At 36.9% G+C, this 16,471-nt stretch overlaps 1 protein-coding gene across 12 annotated transcripts in view; it reads right to left on the reverse strand.

Annotated features, from left to right (window-relative positions):
- Window positions 1-16,471, reverse strand: part of MIPOL1 (mirror-image polydactyly 1) — a 203,448-nt gene that overhangs the window by 128,109 nt on the left and 58,868 nt on the right. For all 12 annotated transcript variants that reach the window (XM_080394330.1, XM_080394327.1, XM_080394325.1 and 9 more), the window contains 3 exons: window positions 6,520-6,649; window positions 1,042-1,075; window positions 612-782 (listed from right to left, as the gene is read on the reverse strand). In XM_080394330.1, coding sequence (XP_080250456.1) covers window positions 612-782; window positions 1,042-1,075; window positions 6,520-6,649 — 335 coding nt within the window. The remainder of the gene's footprint in view (window positions 1-611; window positions 783-1,041; window positions 1,076-6,519; window positions 6,650-16,471) is intronic.

The following is a 16,471-nucleotide window of genomic DNA, read 5'->3' on the forward strand; positions in this document are numbered from 1 at the left end:
GGAATGAATGATCTGAGCAGAAAAAGAACCTCAGGTTCTTTCAAGTCATGTAACAGAAGTGTAAGACTCTGAGAGTCAAGGACCACATGCTGATTTTTATCGCCTGAATAAAGCAACAAAGGGAGGAATTGCTTGCATTGTTGTATGTGCTACTGTATTTTCCTCTAATAGATATTTCTGCCACTTCGAACCCTTTACAAATTCTTAAGTCCCAGTTAGCTGTCATCCAATGCATTATACCAATATAGCACACTGTAAAACTAAGCCTTTAACAGTTTTTAGATTGGACAATACACTGAAAACTATTTTGTTTTAAGAAAGCTAGTGATCAGGTGCAAAAACCACAAAAAAAAAAATTCCCTGACAAAATGCACTAATGCCATTTCAATGGGCACTATTACCATGAAGCAGCTGATCATTAATCAGTCATTTACTACAAAGGCTCTCTTTGAGATTTTCAACAGAGAAAAGTAAGCAAAATACTTTCTTCCCCAAAAGTAAAGAAAAAAAAACCAACAAAAAAAAAAAAAAGAAAAAGAAAAAACAAAACAAGAAAAAAAAGAAAAAAAAGAAATTTGGTATTGAGTGATTATACACTTGTAGAGACTTACTTGAGACAAAGCAGCATCCCGTTGTTCTATTACTGCATTCATTTCCTCAGCTATTATTTTCTTTTTACGTTCTTTGGTCCTGTGTATTCGATTCAGAATTATAGCTCCATTCTTCAGTATATCTATCCCTGTGTCTGCATTGTTTATTCTGTTCAGTAATTCCTGTAATGTCTACCAACAGCATTATATGTTAGTCAGACATGAAGTTTTAATATATTTTATTTAATATAGGGTTTTAATTAATAGGCACATGTGAATTGTAAATTGACTGAGTGAAGTTATTGAATTTTCATATTGCAGCAAAGATGTACATTATTAGTGTGTCAATTCTTCTTTTTCCCACATCTTAGTTCTTGAAACCCACTCAATTGAACTTAAGCCTCTAAGATATAAGACTGACATCAAGAAATCTCCTCAGAGAATGGCTTACCATGTCATTTTCTTCAGGGTTAATATTTTCTAGCCTAGAAAAAAGGGACACAGAAAGCCTGATCAGTAGCATTTCCTTAGTGCAGCAAAATGAGTTCGCTTTTTAAATCTTTAGAACCTCAAGTAATTTCATTCTACTAGTCTTTAGAGTCAACCATGACACTGAACATATTAAAGTGCCACCTGCTCGACTCCATCTTTCAATAATGCTCCATATCTTCAGCACTGACTTCAGACTGTTAAGTTATTAATGTTTACTGCTATATATGACTACAAGGATCAATTGTTCATATGTGCTTAGATGAAGAAAGTTCCCCAGCGGTAGAAATGACTGATGCTCTTATTTTATTTATTTCTGGGCTTACAACTTTTACCTGACGGTGTATTTTTGTTGTTTTTACTGCACCCTAAATGAAACGGGACAGGACTTTTGTGGAGATTTTTTTTTTTAGATTGTAAAGCAATTCTTTTTCCACTTCTCTCTTCCAAAACGAGGAAAAAAACCTAGCTGAAGTTTCCTAAAAATATTTTGATTTTATATCTTGCATAAAATAGCAAGCTAAGCCAATTCTCTGCAAGGCCCTTATTTAATTCTGGAACAATCCCCCCTGCACTTTCCTCCCTTTCTATTTCAACAGAACATATATTGACCTGTCAAATACAAAGATGATACGAGGAATTTAGTCATACAGCACTGAACACTGGCTGTGTAAAAGCAGTGAGTGATAGCACAAAAACTTAATAAATGGGATAGTATGCATTTTATTTTACCGAAAGTTAGTTATAGGGACAGCATATTATTTAAAACGCTTATGTGTATTTTAAAATGGAAGAGACCGCTTTTCTGGAGCTACCATTCCATTGCTACTTACTTGATGGTGACTTCTACTACAAGTAGGTCTGTCACTAGTGTATGATATTTTAAAAGACAGATATAGTAACATTAAACATCTACTAAACAGCAACACACACTTTTTCAACAGTGCTGTGACAGGTGCTGCTCTGAAGCCAAGATTTCAGCTAGCAAACAGCACAGAGCACTTGACAGTACACTAGCACCTTTTACATTAAAGCGTAAAGTTTTACCAGATAACAGTACATAAGGCATAGTAAATCAACCAGTACAGACATTAATTCTTTAAATAAAAAAGAAATAATTCATAATGTACTACCAGTGTACAACAGCTGGTATATTTATATGGGACTCACACGCAGTAACTACTCCAACATACACAGTCAGCACCAGAACTAAACAAAACAAAGTAAAAGCTAACCTTTGCTGGGTTTGACTTGTATTCATAAGTAACACAAATCATAAAATAACAAACATATTATAAGTCCAAATTCTCAGAACTGGCTCCTTGACTTGGCTCCTTGTAGAGTTCCTGCTTTAGGTTTTTACATTGCTCTAAGTGCCACTTCATGTGGGACTTAAAGATGGTTCTCCAGCTCGTTTGTATGCACAATGAAAGGAACGGTATTTGTCAAAGCAAATTGGCAGGACTGACCTGGGTTCTCCAGAGGACTTCTACCCTACTAAAAGTGTGGGTCAACAAAATCACCTAGCCGACCAACAGGCTGGGTAAGCAAGACACCTTGGGGAGAAATGGGGGTGGGAAAAAGAACAGGAACCACCGTTAAGTGTGGCCCTTCAGCATGCTACTGCCACAAGGGATCTGTCCGTAGGTACACATACACCTCCTTAGGTGACAGCATTTTTTAAGAAGCAGCATCCCGAGCCATGTATTTGCCCTGCTGCCTCTCCCTGTGCTGTGCACAGGCAATAAATGACCCTTAGATTTCTCATGAGTTTAAACAGCAGCAACCAAGGATTCCTCTGCTCCCATTTCTATACACATTCTGTTAACTAACCCCTAGGGCCAAGAGGACTGGAAGAATTTTGATTGATACAGTTAAATAATGACAACAGAATTGCTCCAACTGCTAATTAAAAGAAAGCATTAAGGCGTTTGACAAAGGTTGGCAGCCTGTTCAATATTGCCCTCTTCTAAAGATCTCTCATTGGAGGAAGTCAGAAGCAGATGGAAGGAGTGATCCGTGCTCTAAAACTTGATGTGTGGCACAAGCAGCCAATGTTCTTTAAAAAAACACCCACAAACCTCAATGTGCTCCATGTCTGAGACAGAGAATGCAACCTTCCAAACAACCAGCATCAGAAGAAAATATTAAAGGTGGTAGTTGGAAAAGTTCCAAGATTCCAGAAGAAACTCCACAGCTAAATAAACCAAGTCCCTCATGGCTCATCCCATCATCTTTACTGCATACAGAGGGTTAGTGGAGCGGTGAGGTGAACTCAAAAAAAAAAAAAAAAAAGTCCATTCAGCCACAGTAATAAACTAGTTAGAATATAGAGGTTGAGAAAAGTAATTTCCTCATGGGGTTGACTCTGCTGCTGAGAACGCAGGACCTCACTTTGACTCTTCTCACAGTCCTGGCTTGCTTCTCCTATTGCAAAATGCCAGACATCCGAGCAGATAGAGAAATGCGCATCTAGTCACCTCAGCTGAGATGTTACCACACTCAGTAAAGATGCCCCATGTTCTGAAAAGCCTGAATGCTGCAGTCAGGCTGGTGTTCCAGCAGGAATCTTGGCTCCACTCAACCATTTCTTGTTTGCAAGGTGTACAGCTGCATGAATTAAGCATCATGTAAGTTTAGAATAAGCGGACCAGAAGAAAAGCAGATGAGCCTGATGAAGGCAATCCTGCCTTCTTGGTTCTGTAATGCCCAAAGATTTCAAAACCAGCAAAGAACTTTCTAAAAAAAAAAAAAAAAAAAAAAATAGTAAATGTTTCCCTGCACCATACCATTGCTCTTTTTGGAAGAAATATCACATTATTCGGAAGGTGCTGACTCATAGAGGACTGATACGGGTCAGGGAAGATTTGTGGTCAGCTTGACCTTGGTCAGGTTGCACAAAAGGACACAGTCACTGTGGGCAGAGGTAATACTGACTATAAATTGCTGGAATGCAGCGAGACATTTTTGAAGTTTCTTACATTGTCTGATATGGCTTAAGACATTACGTATCAAACTTGCACTTTGGCTGAATGGGTAGCAAGATAAGCAAAAAGGCAGATATTAAGACGTATGATGCAGTGAACGTGACAACATAAAAAATAAGGTTTTCTCCCTTTCAGGGGATTACATACGGCAATCAATGCCCAATAATTCATTGTCATGAAGTACTTGCTGCATGGATAATTAAAAAACTTTAGCAAACTTTATAGTGGGAACAAATGAAGCTTTTGGGCTCTCTGCCTTTGTGGCTTTTATCATTTAGGATTTTTCTTCTACTGCCATGATGGCTGACACTAAAACTATCCATAAAAATAAAAGCCTATGACATTTGTCAGAACCCTTCAGGAACATATTGGTGCCCTATGTGAGGCATAAGCTTGCTTGGGATCTGCCTGATTTTGTTCATGTCCAGGGTGCCCTCAATGACAGGTCACACAGCACCCAGGAGAGGAAAACTTGGGTGTGACTGCCCAGTGAGCTGCCATGGCACAGTCTGTGTAATGCAGAATGGGAGTCCCTGATCTTACAGTATACATGCAGTCTGGCAAGGACAATTCTTTTGAAATTAAACTGCTTTTGTCCTCAGTCTTGCGTTGTCATGTTGGCTCTCTTGACAGCCACAGAAGCCTGATCTGCACCCTTGCAGAATACACAGGAAGAGATACTAGCTACAGACAATGGCTCACTGTTCAGGCAGAGAGGAATTTATATCAGGTATTGAACCCACAGTAGCTGGTCAGCCCATTGCAATTTTTCCCTGTGTTAGGTTGGTGTTCTCCCCAGGGAAATCTTCTATGCCAGTTCTGAGACTGTGAATGGCATCAGGGTATCAGGCCTCTCTATAGAGCATCAGTAAGAGCACCCAAGTGGATGACAGCAACAACAGTTGTTATCCTCTAAATGATAGCAAAAAGGTATAATGGCTGATGGCTTGGGCCCAAGCTAAGGGAGTTACTGACCCTCTCCTTGGAGCAAGTACCTTTTATTGGTCATTAGTAGTGCATTCGGTGCCTTCTGCAATGAATTCTTTTGGGGAAGGTAGTATGCATGTTCGCCAAGAAATGCAGTTTCTTCTCTTTTCTCATCCTTCTGCTTAGAACTGAGCTGGGCTTCCAGTACAAGTGAAGCAGACAGAAGAGGTTGAAGAGAAAACAAATGATGGTGTTCTGAGGGATTCGTGTGTGTCAAGACACACATCTGTGTGTCTACAGATTCCACTGCAAATGAAGCAGCAACACGCCTCTCACAGACTTAATAATCTGTGTTTTCTTCCAGAAACCCAAAAGTCATTGTCTAGGTCTGTCGACCAAAACAGTTAATTTGCTGCAGAACTGGAGCTCTTTAACCCCAAAGGTCTTGCATTTATGCTAACAGCTTATACAGAGTTTGACGTTTAGGGCCATACAAAACTTCCTTGCTTTCTTTACTCTTGGAACATATAAAATTACAAGAGTGACAGAAGAAATTGGAAAGACTGGAGTAAGGCTCACAGTTATGATGCCTCTTATAGGAATTTAAAGCACATTTGTAATTTCCTCAGAGACTGCTGCTCAAAGCAAGATTTCATATGCATGTACACCTATAATGGGCTCTGTAGAGACATTAACAGACTGTGCACTAATTCTTGTGGGAATGGAATGTCCTAATCTTGCTGTTGAGTCATACTTACAGGCTGTGACAAACTCTAGCAACTTGTAAATTCCACAGAGTAATGGTGCACAAACTACATCCAATTATTGAAATTTATTTTGATAACATTCTCTAGCCTTACCTACAAAAATACCCAAAAGAAGATGACTGATTTTCTGCCACAAAGAGGGAAGAGTGTTCTTAGTAAAACCAATTATTTAAAACATAATTGCCTGCTACTTAGTTAACTAACAACTGCACCTATTCAGTTTCCTACCATGAAAAACTTCTGTTTGCCTACTTCTGTTGTGTTAACATATCATACATAAAACTCTATAAAGTATCCTTATTGCCTTACAAACTGCTTCTACACTAAATATAAGAAAAAACCCATATATTTTCATTACGTCACCCACATAATTAGTAGAAATTTTGCTGAAGGAAATGTCTAGTGGGCTTAAAGGCTTGATTGATTTCCTATACATGGCAACTTCTGACTGACGTTCTGGTACTGCATGTCAAAAGATCCCTACAAAATGTGGTATTCATCTTATTCAACCCTGAATAAATCAATAACAAAGCTTTTAAATTTATTTTTAATTTTTGTGATCAAAATTATTCACTTGTTCTCAGTCTCCAGAGAAAAATACAGTCTTACAGGATGTCTAACAAGTTAACCAACAGCACAGTCAGACTGGCACTAGCCTGGTATTTCACCATAGAGAAGTTTGTGCCAAGTTGAGCAGTTTATGACAGTCACAGACTGACACAACAACCTTTTTGCACAGGGTAGGAAAAGTAAACTTACTCTTTGAGAGACTCTTCTAAACGCCGGACTCGTAGAAATGCTTCATCTCTCTCTTCGTTGGCTAACCTAAGCCTTGCCATGACAGCCTCATCACGTTCCCGTTGAGCAGAATAAACTTCTTCCACCAGAGCTGTGAAAGTAACCAGTGTGTTTAACAAACAAGCTTGACAAGGAAAGACACTATTAGGTGCATTATATGGGCCTTTGCCAGCATCTCCTAAAATCAACTTTTCTCCACTGACCTCGGATTACTCTGGATAAGGTCTACATTACTCTTCAGACACAACACTAAATTCCGGTTGATTGCTGAAATGAATGCTTTAAGGAATGAAATAAAGCTCTGTGTTTTCAGATTCAGCCCTGTATAATCAAACAGGGCACAGAGGTGTTTTGCTTTGCATTCGGAATGCTTGCTTAATGGAAAAGTAATTCTTAAAGCTCAGAATCATATGAGATGCTATTAGATTTCTTCCAGGACACAGAGTTAAAAGCAATGATCCATTAAAATTACCATCACACTGCTTCCTATCAGAGTGGCACACTTATATTAAATATTACAATTTATAATATTTTCATAGTCTGTCTCTGGTATCACAAGAGTGGCACAGCTGGCACCCTCTTCTCTGCCAAGCCTTTACTTTATTTTGTAATATACTGTTATATTATCTGTTACGGCATACGTGGACCTTGGAGCATTAGGTGCCAATAAACTAAGATTTACTGTCTATCCTTGGGAGCAAACTAACACCTTCGAGTCATTCCTCATCCCGAGCTTACATTTTCTCCCTGCCTCTCCCCTGTCAATACATCTAACACCATCTCTGGCACATTGCCAGAATCCTTACCTCGACCCTGCCTCCACTAAAATCTTTATTCATACTTTCATCATTTCCCTCTGCAATACTGCAAATCTCTCCTTACAGTCATCATAAAACCCTGCAGTTGAAACGTCTAGGGACTTTCAGGATGCCATAGTAAGACCGCTGTCACTCCCAGACAGAGGACTATATCCTCTCGAATTGTCACAGGCACTTCCAAAAAACTCAGCTGAGGTCTGTGTGTTCCAGAATGCTCCATGCTGCCCTTCTAGTCTGCCAAGCTGGTGTTCAGCCACAGTCTCCTGACACCATACTACAGTCTTTCAAATTTTGGCACTTATTTCTCAAGAACCTTCTGTATTAAGCCATTGCTACTGGGCTTCCTTATGTCCTTCAGAAAACTGCTCCTCTCTGAACCACTGCTTAAGTAATTAAGATCTCAAAAAAAGGCTTCCTCCCTCTTCACTTTAGCCTAGAGCTTTTACCCCTCCATTCTTACCTCAACTGACATCAACTTTGTTGTGTTTATACGTTAGCTTATTCCTACTTCACAACTTTGTACATTATTGTACAAAAACTTGATAGTGTTATATAACAAACTACTTTATGGTTCTTCACAGAATAGAACTAGAGGAACACAGCAGTACATTTTAGTAGCAGCTATATTGCTGGCACAAAATATGCTTTATCAGTACCCAAAAAACCCCCAAACTCCCCAACCAACTGAAATACAAAAAGTGGTAAGTTTCTGTACAGTTCACAAGCAGCTCGGATAACTAGGGATGTAAGACAAATGAGAAGACGAACAGAAAAAGAGTATGGAGAGATGAGTTAGGAAGATGTTCAAGGTAGGAAAGCAATCCTCTTGTCCTCTGGCTGAGGAAAAGAGTGTTACTGAGGAGTAAGGGAGCATTTTCTGCAGCTCTAGCAAAAGGTTGCACGATAACAGCAGATTGGACAAAAGATGACAGGGAAAGGCTAAATGTTACTTCTGGAAGTGCCGTCCCTCCTCTCACAAAAATCTGCAGAGGAGCTGCAAGCCTAGTCATGAAGCTGTAAGGAGCTGCATTCACAACAACAATTCTGCATCAGAAGCACAAATCTCAAGACATACACTAAATTTAACAAACATTGGTTTAATTCTCTTCTATTTCAGTATTTACTTGTTACACAAGAACAGTGTCTTAATAGTGTCTTTTATCTTCAAGATCTTTTCCCTGTTTGCAATAAGAAAGCTTTGCTTGCTGTGGAATAGAAAAACTAAGGCATGAGTAAAGCAGCTGCAAGACCACATGTGCACAGATTAGTGGTCAGGAATAAGTTTGCAGCACTCACAGAGGGTGAGTCCGATATCTGCAAAGGTAGGGGGCTCAGCAAGAACAAGAACAAATTGTATGTGGTGGGCTGTGCATTTCAGCTCACCAGACTTCCACTTAGGTTTGCTTGGGATCTTTGAAAGCATGGAAACTAGTGCTTCAGCATTGACTGCTTAGGCAAACTATAATGCAACGCCTATGTCCCAGTTGGATCTGGAATACACAAGCCATTTAATTCTGTATGGTAATTATTACTTATCCGTAACTTAATATATTTGTTTACTATAGTATTTCCAGTAAATTATGTCAGTTTATCTAGCGTCATGCCAGAGACACTGCACTGACAACCCTTTCCATAAAGCTGCAAGTGGAAACATTATGCAATTTTCATAATGAAAACAATTGCTGGAATGAATAGAAAGCTGTCTAAAATAACTGAAGATTTGGCACTTACTACTTTTCTGGGGTTAATTAATTTCCACATTAGTTAACGTCGTTCTGGTCTGTTTGAGTGCATCCTCCCTTCTGTCAGACCTTATAACATCCCCACCTCAGCACAAAAACCCACAGTTTGCCGACTGCTGCAACGGATCTTGAGCATAGTACACTTAAGAGGGACTGTGCTTTGGCGTATTAAATTCCCTCTCTGCTTAACTACAACCAGTGGTAATAATGACTATCCAGGCTTTTTAAAACCAGATTATTGCTTCTTTGTCCTTAAACCAAAATAATGTATATATAACAGTATGAAAACATTCAGAAGAAGATTTTTTTAAAGTTACTTCACCATCCTGCTTATCTCAAACGTTACCATGCCTGATGGCAGCTCAGAGGCTGATTGCCTTGAACAGTGAACCCTTCCCCCACCAAAGGTCCATTACAAAATACTGTCTTTTACCTATTGGCTATGGCAGAGTGACTTAAATTGAGCAACTTTCCTGTTATTTTCTTATCCTTCCACTAAATTAAAGCATTGGAGTAAATATCCCAACGACTACATCCATCAACTACATTTTTTTTTTTAAAAAAAGTAGTTCCATATCAATTACAAGTGTTTGGCTTTTGCTTCTATTTCTTAGAAGTAATACTGCAAGTTAATTTTATCATATTAAAAAAGATTAGGGAGAGAGTAGAAAATCAGGTAAGTTTAAAAAAGAAAAAAAAAGAGAAAAAACCCAGATACTGACACTAACCACAAGAAATTACTACCTTAAAAAATACGTAAAAGTCTTCATTTAATGCATTTTAATGGTCTACAGAAAGCTAACTCACCTGATTCCTTTACCAGCCAAAGCTTCTGTTGAATTTAGGTTAGACATTTCTGTTATCCAATGCCTAGACATTTGTGACTCTATTTAATATTTTACAAAAAACTCCTTTTTTAATACTATATGGAATATTATAACAGTTACAAAATTGCACATAGTCCATAGCTATTGTTAACAATAAAGTTCACCATTCAGATTGAGCTACACGTGAGTCACAAGTAATATTAACATAAATTTCAGGACCGTAAGGATCACAGGAGTCTTCAAATAAGCCACTGAAATACACGCACCTTTGGGCTGCAATGCAGCAGAAAACCGAAACATTTTGTGTCATGTTTAGGAAAGTATGCGCAGCATAAGCTGTCCAATGAAAAGTCTATGAGAGACAGAGTGAGATAAAAATCCTCCATATTAAAAAGAGTAAAAAATATCCAGATTATCATCCTCATGCTTTTTAAAAATGCCAGGTGAAAATTAATTGAGAGTACCAAGTCAGCTCCTAAGTCCCATTCAAGATATGGCATACACAGCAAAATACTATCCCGTACTGGCACACTGACTTGGTGTCTGATCCAATGAAAAAAAGTGATCCAGCTACTTAGTCACCAACTGCTCTGGTCGACACCATGAGGTTTTTCTTGGAGACATTCCAATGGCGTACCAACCAACCCTATCCTGTTTATCTTGAGGCCTGACCAACCAGAAACACAAATTCTTATAGAACTCATGTTTCGAGCAAGAAAATGACACACAAAAATGTAGTATGAATAGTCAAGTATTAAGCTAAAATGAATTGTGTCATTTACTAATTCATATACATACAATGACATTCAAGACTTAAAATATTTAAATCCCATAGTGCTAAGTTAAGAAAAAAGGATTCTTTTCCAATGCTTGCAAACATCATAATATATACAAATATGACATTACTATTTAGTTGTATAAACTTTATTTGCTTTGGAAATAATTTAATAACATCTTTCTCCTTGCAACTAAAACCTCTGCATACTCTAAAAGAGCTCTTTATTTTAAAAGACTCATTATACTAAACTCATCAATTCTAAAACATTTTTAGTTTTTAGTAAAGAAAACAATTGTAAACAGAGAGCTTTTGTAAGGTAGATAGCTATTACAAAGTTCACTTAGAAAATCAATATAGCATTTTAGCTGGAATTTGCTCATTAAACACCCACAGCTCTAATGCAAATTATGATGGAATGAATAAAGCAAATACATATGCTTCTTTCTTTTTATTAAATGTAAAATCTACTGTTAATTGCATCTGGTATGTCATATAAACTTTTCTCCTTAACTATTAAATGGAAGCTTTTACAAAAGTCATTAGAGATTCTCTTTCTTTGACTTGTATAAATTTCAATATTTGTTCAGTAAAGGTTCACAGCAGTTAAATTACATTAACAAATATTATTAGCTACTATGTAAGCCAACTAAGTAAAATACTTATATTGCAGGTAAAACAAATCAATGGGTGTTTACAATAATATTTGGATATGTCCATTTTTAAACAAGCTTATCAAATATCATGTAATTCTTAGTCAAATGAGAGAGACTCAAAGTAGATTTTTTCTTCCCAAATACTCAAATTTGTTTAGTAAGCTAATTGTTTTCTAATATGGGCAAAAGTAAATATGAAGAAGATGAACCATACCGAGTATGAGTTTACCGAGTCAAAGCAGTGTACATATTTTCTTAGTTGAACCTGATTCTTTTGGCAAACCTACCTTCTACACTTTTTAAACTACCTTTAAAATACAGCACTAGTGAGAAGGTGTGTTGGAAATCATTCTAGTTTAAATAGTGGTTCATGATTTTCCAAACAAAAGAACTTTGGGGGAAGGGAGGGAAGCACAGTTCCCAGGAAAAAAGTCTGTTTGCTGATTTCCTAGAGGTCATCTGTGTAAATAAAAAAACTGAATAGGAGAGGCAAGAAAGAAGAAATTGTTTGGACTTAAAACATCTATGGCAGCAGAAAATCACTTCTCATTACCCATTAAAAAAGGTAAAATATAGAATATTGGCCAGATCTTATAAGAAAAAAATGAGACCACTACCCACGCTGCTATCTCAGAAGATACAGTAAATATTATAACACTATAACAATTGGTTTTCAAGACAAGTCAGTTTTACAGAAATGGTAACAATGTTTTGGACTTTGCAGGGTGTTTGACATTAACAGATGCAATGAATACTGCTTTTGGCTTTGGACTACATGAAAAAAAAGATGATCCAAGAAATAGTACAATCAAAATTTTGCTATTTTTTTTGTAACAAGCCCTAGTTACAGTGATCAGTTACTTCTAAGAAAAAGACTTGGTGAAAAAGTATTTCCAATAATAACAATGTATTATTGCAGAAAGTCAGGGTTTTGTGGTTTAAGATTTAGTATTCAAGATCAGTGGTTGCTGAACAATAAGTGACTTGGGATTTTCTTTGGCACTGATTCTGGTACATTCAAAGTAATTTTACTAGCTACTTGCACCATTATAGCAACAAGAAATAAAAATGAGATTATATGTTTTTACAAAAAAGGCTCTGAGCATCTTAAATATTCAAGAATTGACTGAAAAAAATTGATGCATGATTTGACTTCTGTTTCATACAGATACACAGCTCTAACATAGGATTGAATGTTGAAATGAGAAAAATGTAGCAAAGAATATTTTCTGTTTTCTGCTTTTTGGAGATGTATATTATTCTGAAAGAGAAGTGTGAACATGAAAGAACTTGCTTGGCCAAGTCGTACTTAGAAATCAAGATTCTTGTAATGAGCTTCTTGTTTATCCTGCTCAGTCGCTTCCATGAAAAAACTGTCAGCTGAAATTTATCCTACAGAGAGGTTTAACAAAAGCTTTTTAGGAATTTTTGTTGTGATTTCACTTTGGATTTCTGAGTACCAGCTGCACAAATGTGAGGAATTAGGTAAGTATACTGGGAAAAGAGGTGCAATGACTACCTACATTTTCATTTTCATTTGTCTTCCCATTCCTGTCCACCATTGCTGGGTCTATGTAAACAGGAGGACTTGGAAACTATCCTTGCCATTTCCAGATGAGCCACTATAATTAAATTTTATTTAATCATATGGATATATGCTTGTTCTCTTACAGAAATATAAACATGTATGTATTTGTTATCCAGTCATATTAGAAATCAAAATCCTCTGACACTTCTTTCTACTAGATTTAATGACTGTGCTCAAAATTCTTACATATGAAGTCAATCTTACCATAGCCAAATAATAAAAAAAAAACAACCAACAAACCACATTTACTGCATTGCTATGAAAGCCTTTAAAATGCGTCATTAATTGGTCTCTGTGCATACATGTTACAAAATGCAGATAATCCCTAGAAATGTTCAAAGCCTACGGCCCTTGCACAGTTCTCATTCAGGTTAACAGCAAACTACCACGAGCTCCAGGGCTGACTGTTGACTTAAAAATTGTGCTGAAATATTAATGTATTACGAAACAGGCAACTTCAGTTCCTAGCTCTTTTTTTTTTTTTTGGAAGCTATCATTCATTTACATTCAATTATGACCTACAACTGAAAAATAAAAACAAAACAGTGATAAGTGGTCATAGGAAAACTACTTCAAGAGTTTTCACTCGTCTGTACCAGGAGTTATAGACTAGAAGTCATTTACACCTAAATGTGACTTTATAGATAAAGCAATCTGAACAAACATTGATAGAACACAGTGACTTCTTTATTGCTTTGTGTTTGTCGTATGTATTTAGTGCATAGCATTCATCTGCTCCTACATTTCCAATGCTATAAACAGACTGTTCTTAATAAAAGGCTAAAGTTGCTTAGTGGCAGCTCTACATAGGGTTTTCTTTGTGTACTCAGATCCCAATTCAATTAAAAAAAAAATAAAGTGGGAAAGAATAGGAGAGAGTATTATACACAGACCCCAAGGCAGTTCTTGTGAAAGCCAATCCCTGTACAATACTTAAGCCTCTGCTTCTAATACACTAAACACAGCTGACTTCAAAATTCAAACCATAATGCTGTTACAACTTTTTTTCAGTGAATAATTACTGATGCCTGAATATTTACTTTAGAGGGAAAAATATAAATGTTGCATTGAAGTTTCTAAGTTGTAATCTGACAGGTTAAAGAAAAAGTTTTTTTAATACCCCAAGAAGTAGATTATTTGAAGACCTTTCTATTCCTGAATAAAACTCAATTCTTCACATTCATCTAACACCCCAGTGGGGAAGAGAGAAGGACCAAGCTAATCATAAAAATATGCAAAGATACTGGTTTGCTTTTTGCATACCAGCTCCACCCATAAATAGCTTAATAATTTATATTTTAACCTATGCCACCCCACTATTGTACTTCAAAGAGCTGCATGCAACTTTTTGACAATCAAAAATTCTGACAATCTGAAGGTAAAACTACATTGTTTCAAATTAGACTGTTAAAATTAAGCCAACACCACCCCCATCTTGTTGGTCGGTTGGTTTTTTTTCCTGTCCTTTAGATGGATTATCTACCTTCCCCTACATAGGATTTAAATCCTTCAGTTATTTTCACAATTCTGTTATTTACCAGAAAATATTTTGAAAAAATATTCAGGAAATAGTTTTGCATAATGAAGCATTAATAGGACAAAACCCTTAAAAACTATATAGACTCTATATACAAATCACAGAAAACTGTGTTAGTGAAGTATATGCATTTCCCACTTAAACTGTAAAATATCATTCATATTTAGGTTTATAAACACAAGGGTTGGGAACTATTGAGTTCTTTTGGCTAAAGCCCAATATTGGCCTTATTTCAGTTTAATTGGAAGAGGATCTTGAATTCATCTTCTCCATGAGATATCAGGAACCTGGATTTCTGTTTGTACCAAAGGTTAATAAGAAATGTGTCTGCAAAAGTCAAACAGCATTAAATACCAAAAACTGATTATTATTCTGCAGGAGTTGTTCTGTCATTCATAATCTCTCCATGCTCCAACCTTCCACAGCTAATCTTTAATGGATGACATGCAAGAAAGAAAAATAACATCTAAAACGGGGCTCTAAAGTGAGCTTTGAAGAAATGGAAAATACTTTTCTTCTGTGCTGGAAGTTATTGCCACCCAAAGTTTATTACTGAAAAGATTACTTATTTCCTTTTACTTTATGGGATATTAAATCAAACTAACTCTAAGCTAATAGCCACCTGCATATTTGTTTTCACTTTTGCTATTAAAACCATTGCATATGCATTCAGTAACTATTTTTCAAGTTAATTGATGAAACTTCAAATAATGTTCATGAACGTTTTCATGCTATATTCAAGAAATTCAAAATACCACAAATGTAAATGCTCAACATTTTTGTAAAAACAGACGTGAAAAAAAAGGGGCTTCATTGTAGGTATATTGCCATAGTTTCCAAGAGATTAAAAGCTGTGTAACATATATAACAGTATTAGAAGTACTGCTTTCCCATTTTTCCACACTATATTTCCTATCATTACCCTGGTCTTTCAGAAAGTATGTGCAGAATGCTAACACAGTTTTCAGGCATTAAAGGTTGTGTGCAACACCTAACAGACCTAGCAGGGCTGGACTCAATCCACTTCTTCCTGCTGAGTTGACCATGATTTAAAAAAGGTGCTAAATTTTCATAAAATTACTGTTAGATATTGGCAAAAAACCTACCACAGAATAGCCCCTGCTACAGAAAGATTTAGAGAACTATTTTATTATACTTCAGAATTATTCTTGGTCCCAAGATGTAGCACTGTGATAATAAAATATTCCAAGCTGAGGCTCTGGGGCCAACTATGGTATATCTTGTTGCAGTAACGGTGGGAGTTCTGTGAGAAGACCAGGGCTTTGGTATTTTTTCCAGTCTAGAGAGGTTACCACTGTGCTCTACAATTCTCACTTACACTCAACCAATTCTTTCCTCTGAAAGTTCCTACATACTCTTTGTATAATTCTTCTGTTAGGAAAAAATGAAGTCCCTTATGTTCATCCAAAGTGAGATCTGTTCTCTCTGATAGTTCTTTGAGAGACTTAGTCCTTCGCAATGTCTCCATCTTTATCTTCCAGTCTGTCCCCAGAAGATGTGTGCTCCTTTCCCCTCCCACAAAGACGCACCCATCCTTTTCTGTTCAACATATGAAAGTTCTGCATTTTCACATTTCAAGATTTGTCTGTTCTTCATACCCAGTTCACATGTGGTGTTCCCTCTTTTCCTGACATTATCCTAGTCTCAAGTTCTTTTATGATGCACTCTTCCCTTGATTTTCCTGATGTTGCTCCATCTCTGTTCTTCTTTCATGACGGGGAGTGAAACTAATGGTACCTTCTGACATTGGCTTATAATGAGAGGAAATCCAGCACATGAGTAATGAAGAAATAGCAGGAACCTGTGGCAGCTATGACCACCAGAAACAATAGTCTCTAATGCTTCAAAGCCTGCAACCAAACCTGTGAATTCCCTCATTTTCCTTAGCCGTAGCTAGCTGACACAGGGATAGGAACCCAAGGAAGTTTTAAAATCCATTTTTCCTGGGT

Source organism: Falco punctatus (genome assembly GCF_963210335.1).
Source record: "Falco punctatus genome assembly, chromosome: 7".
Classification (NCBI taxonomy): Eukaryota; Metazoa; Chordata; class Aves; order Falconiformes; family Falconidae; genus Falco; species Falco punctatus.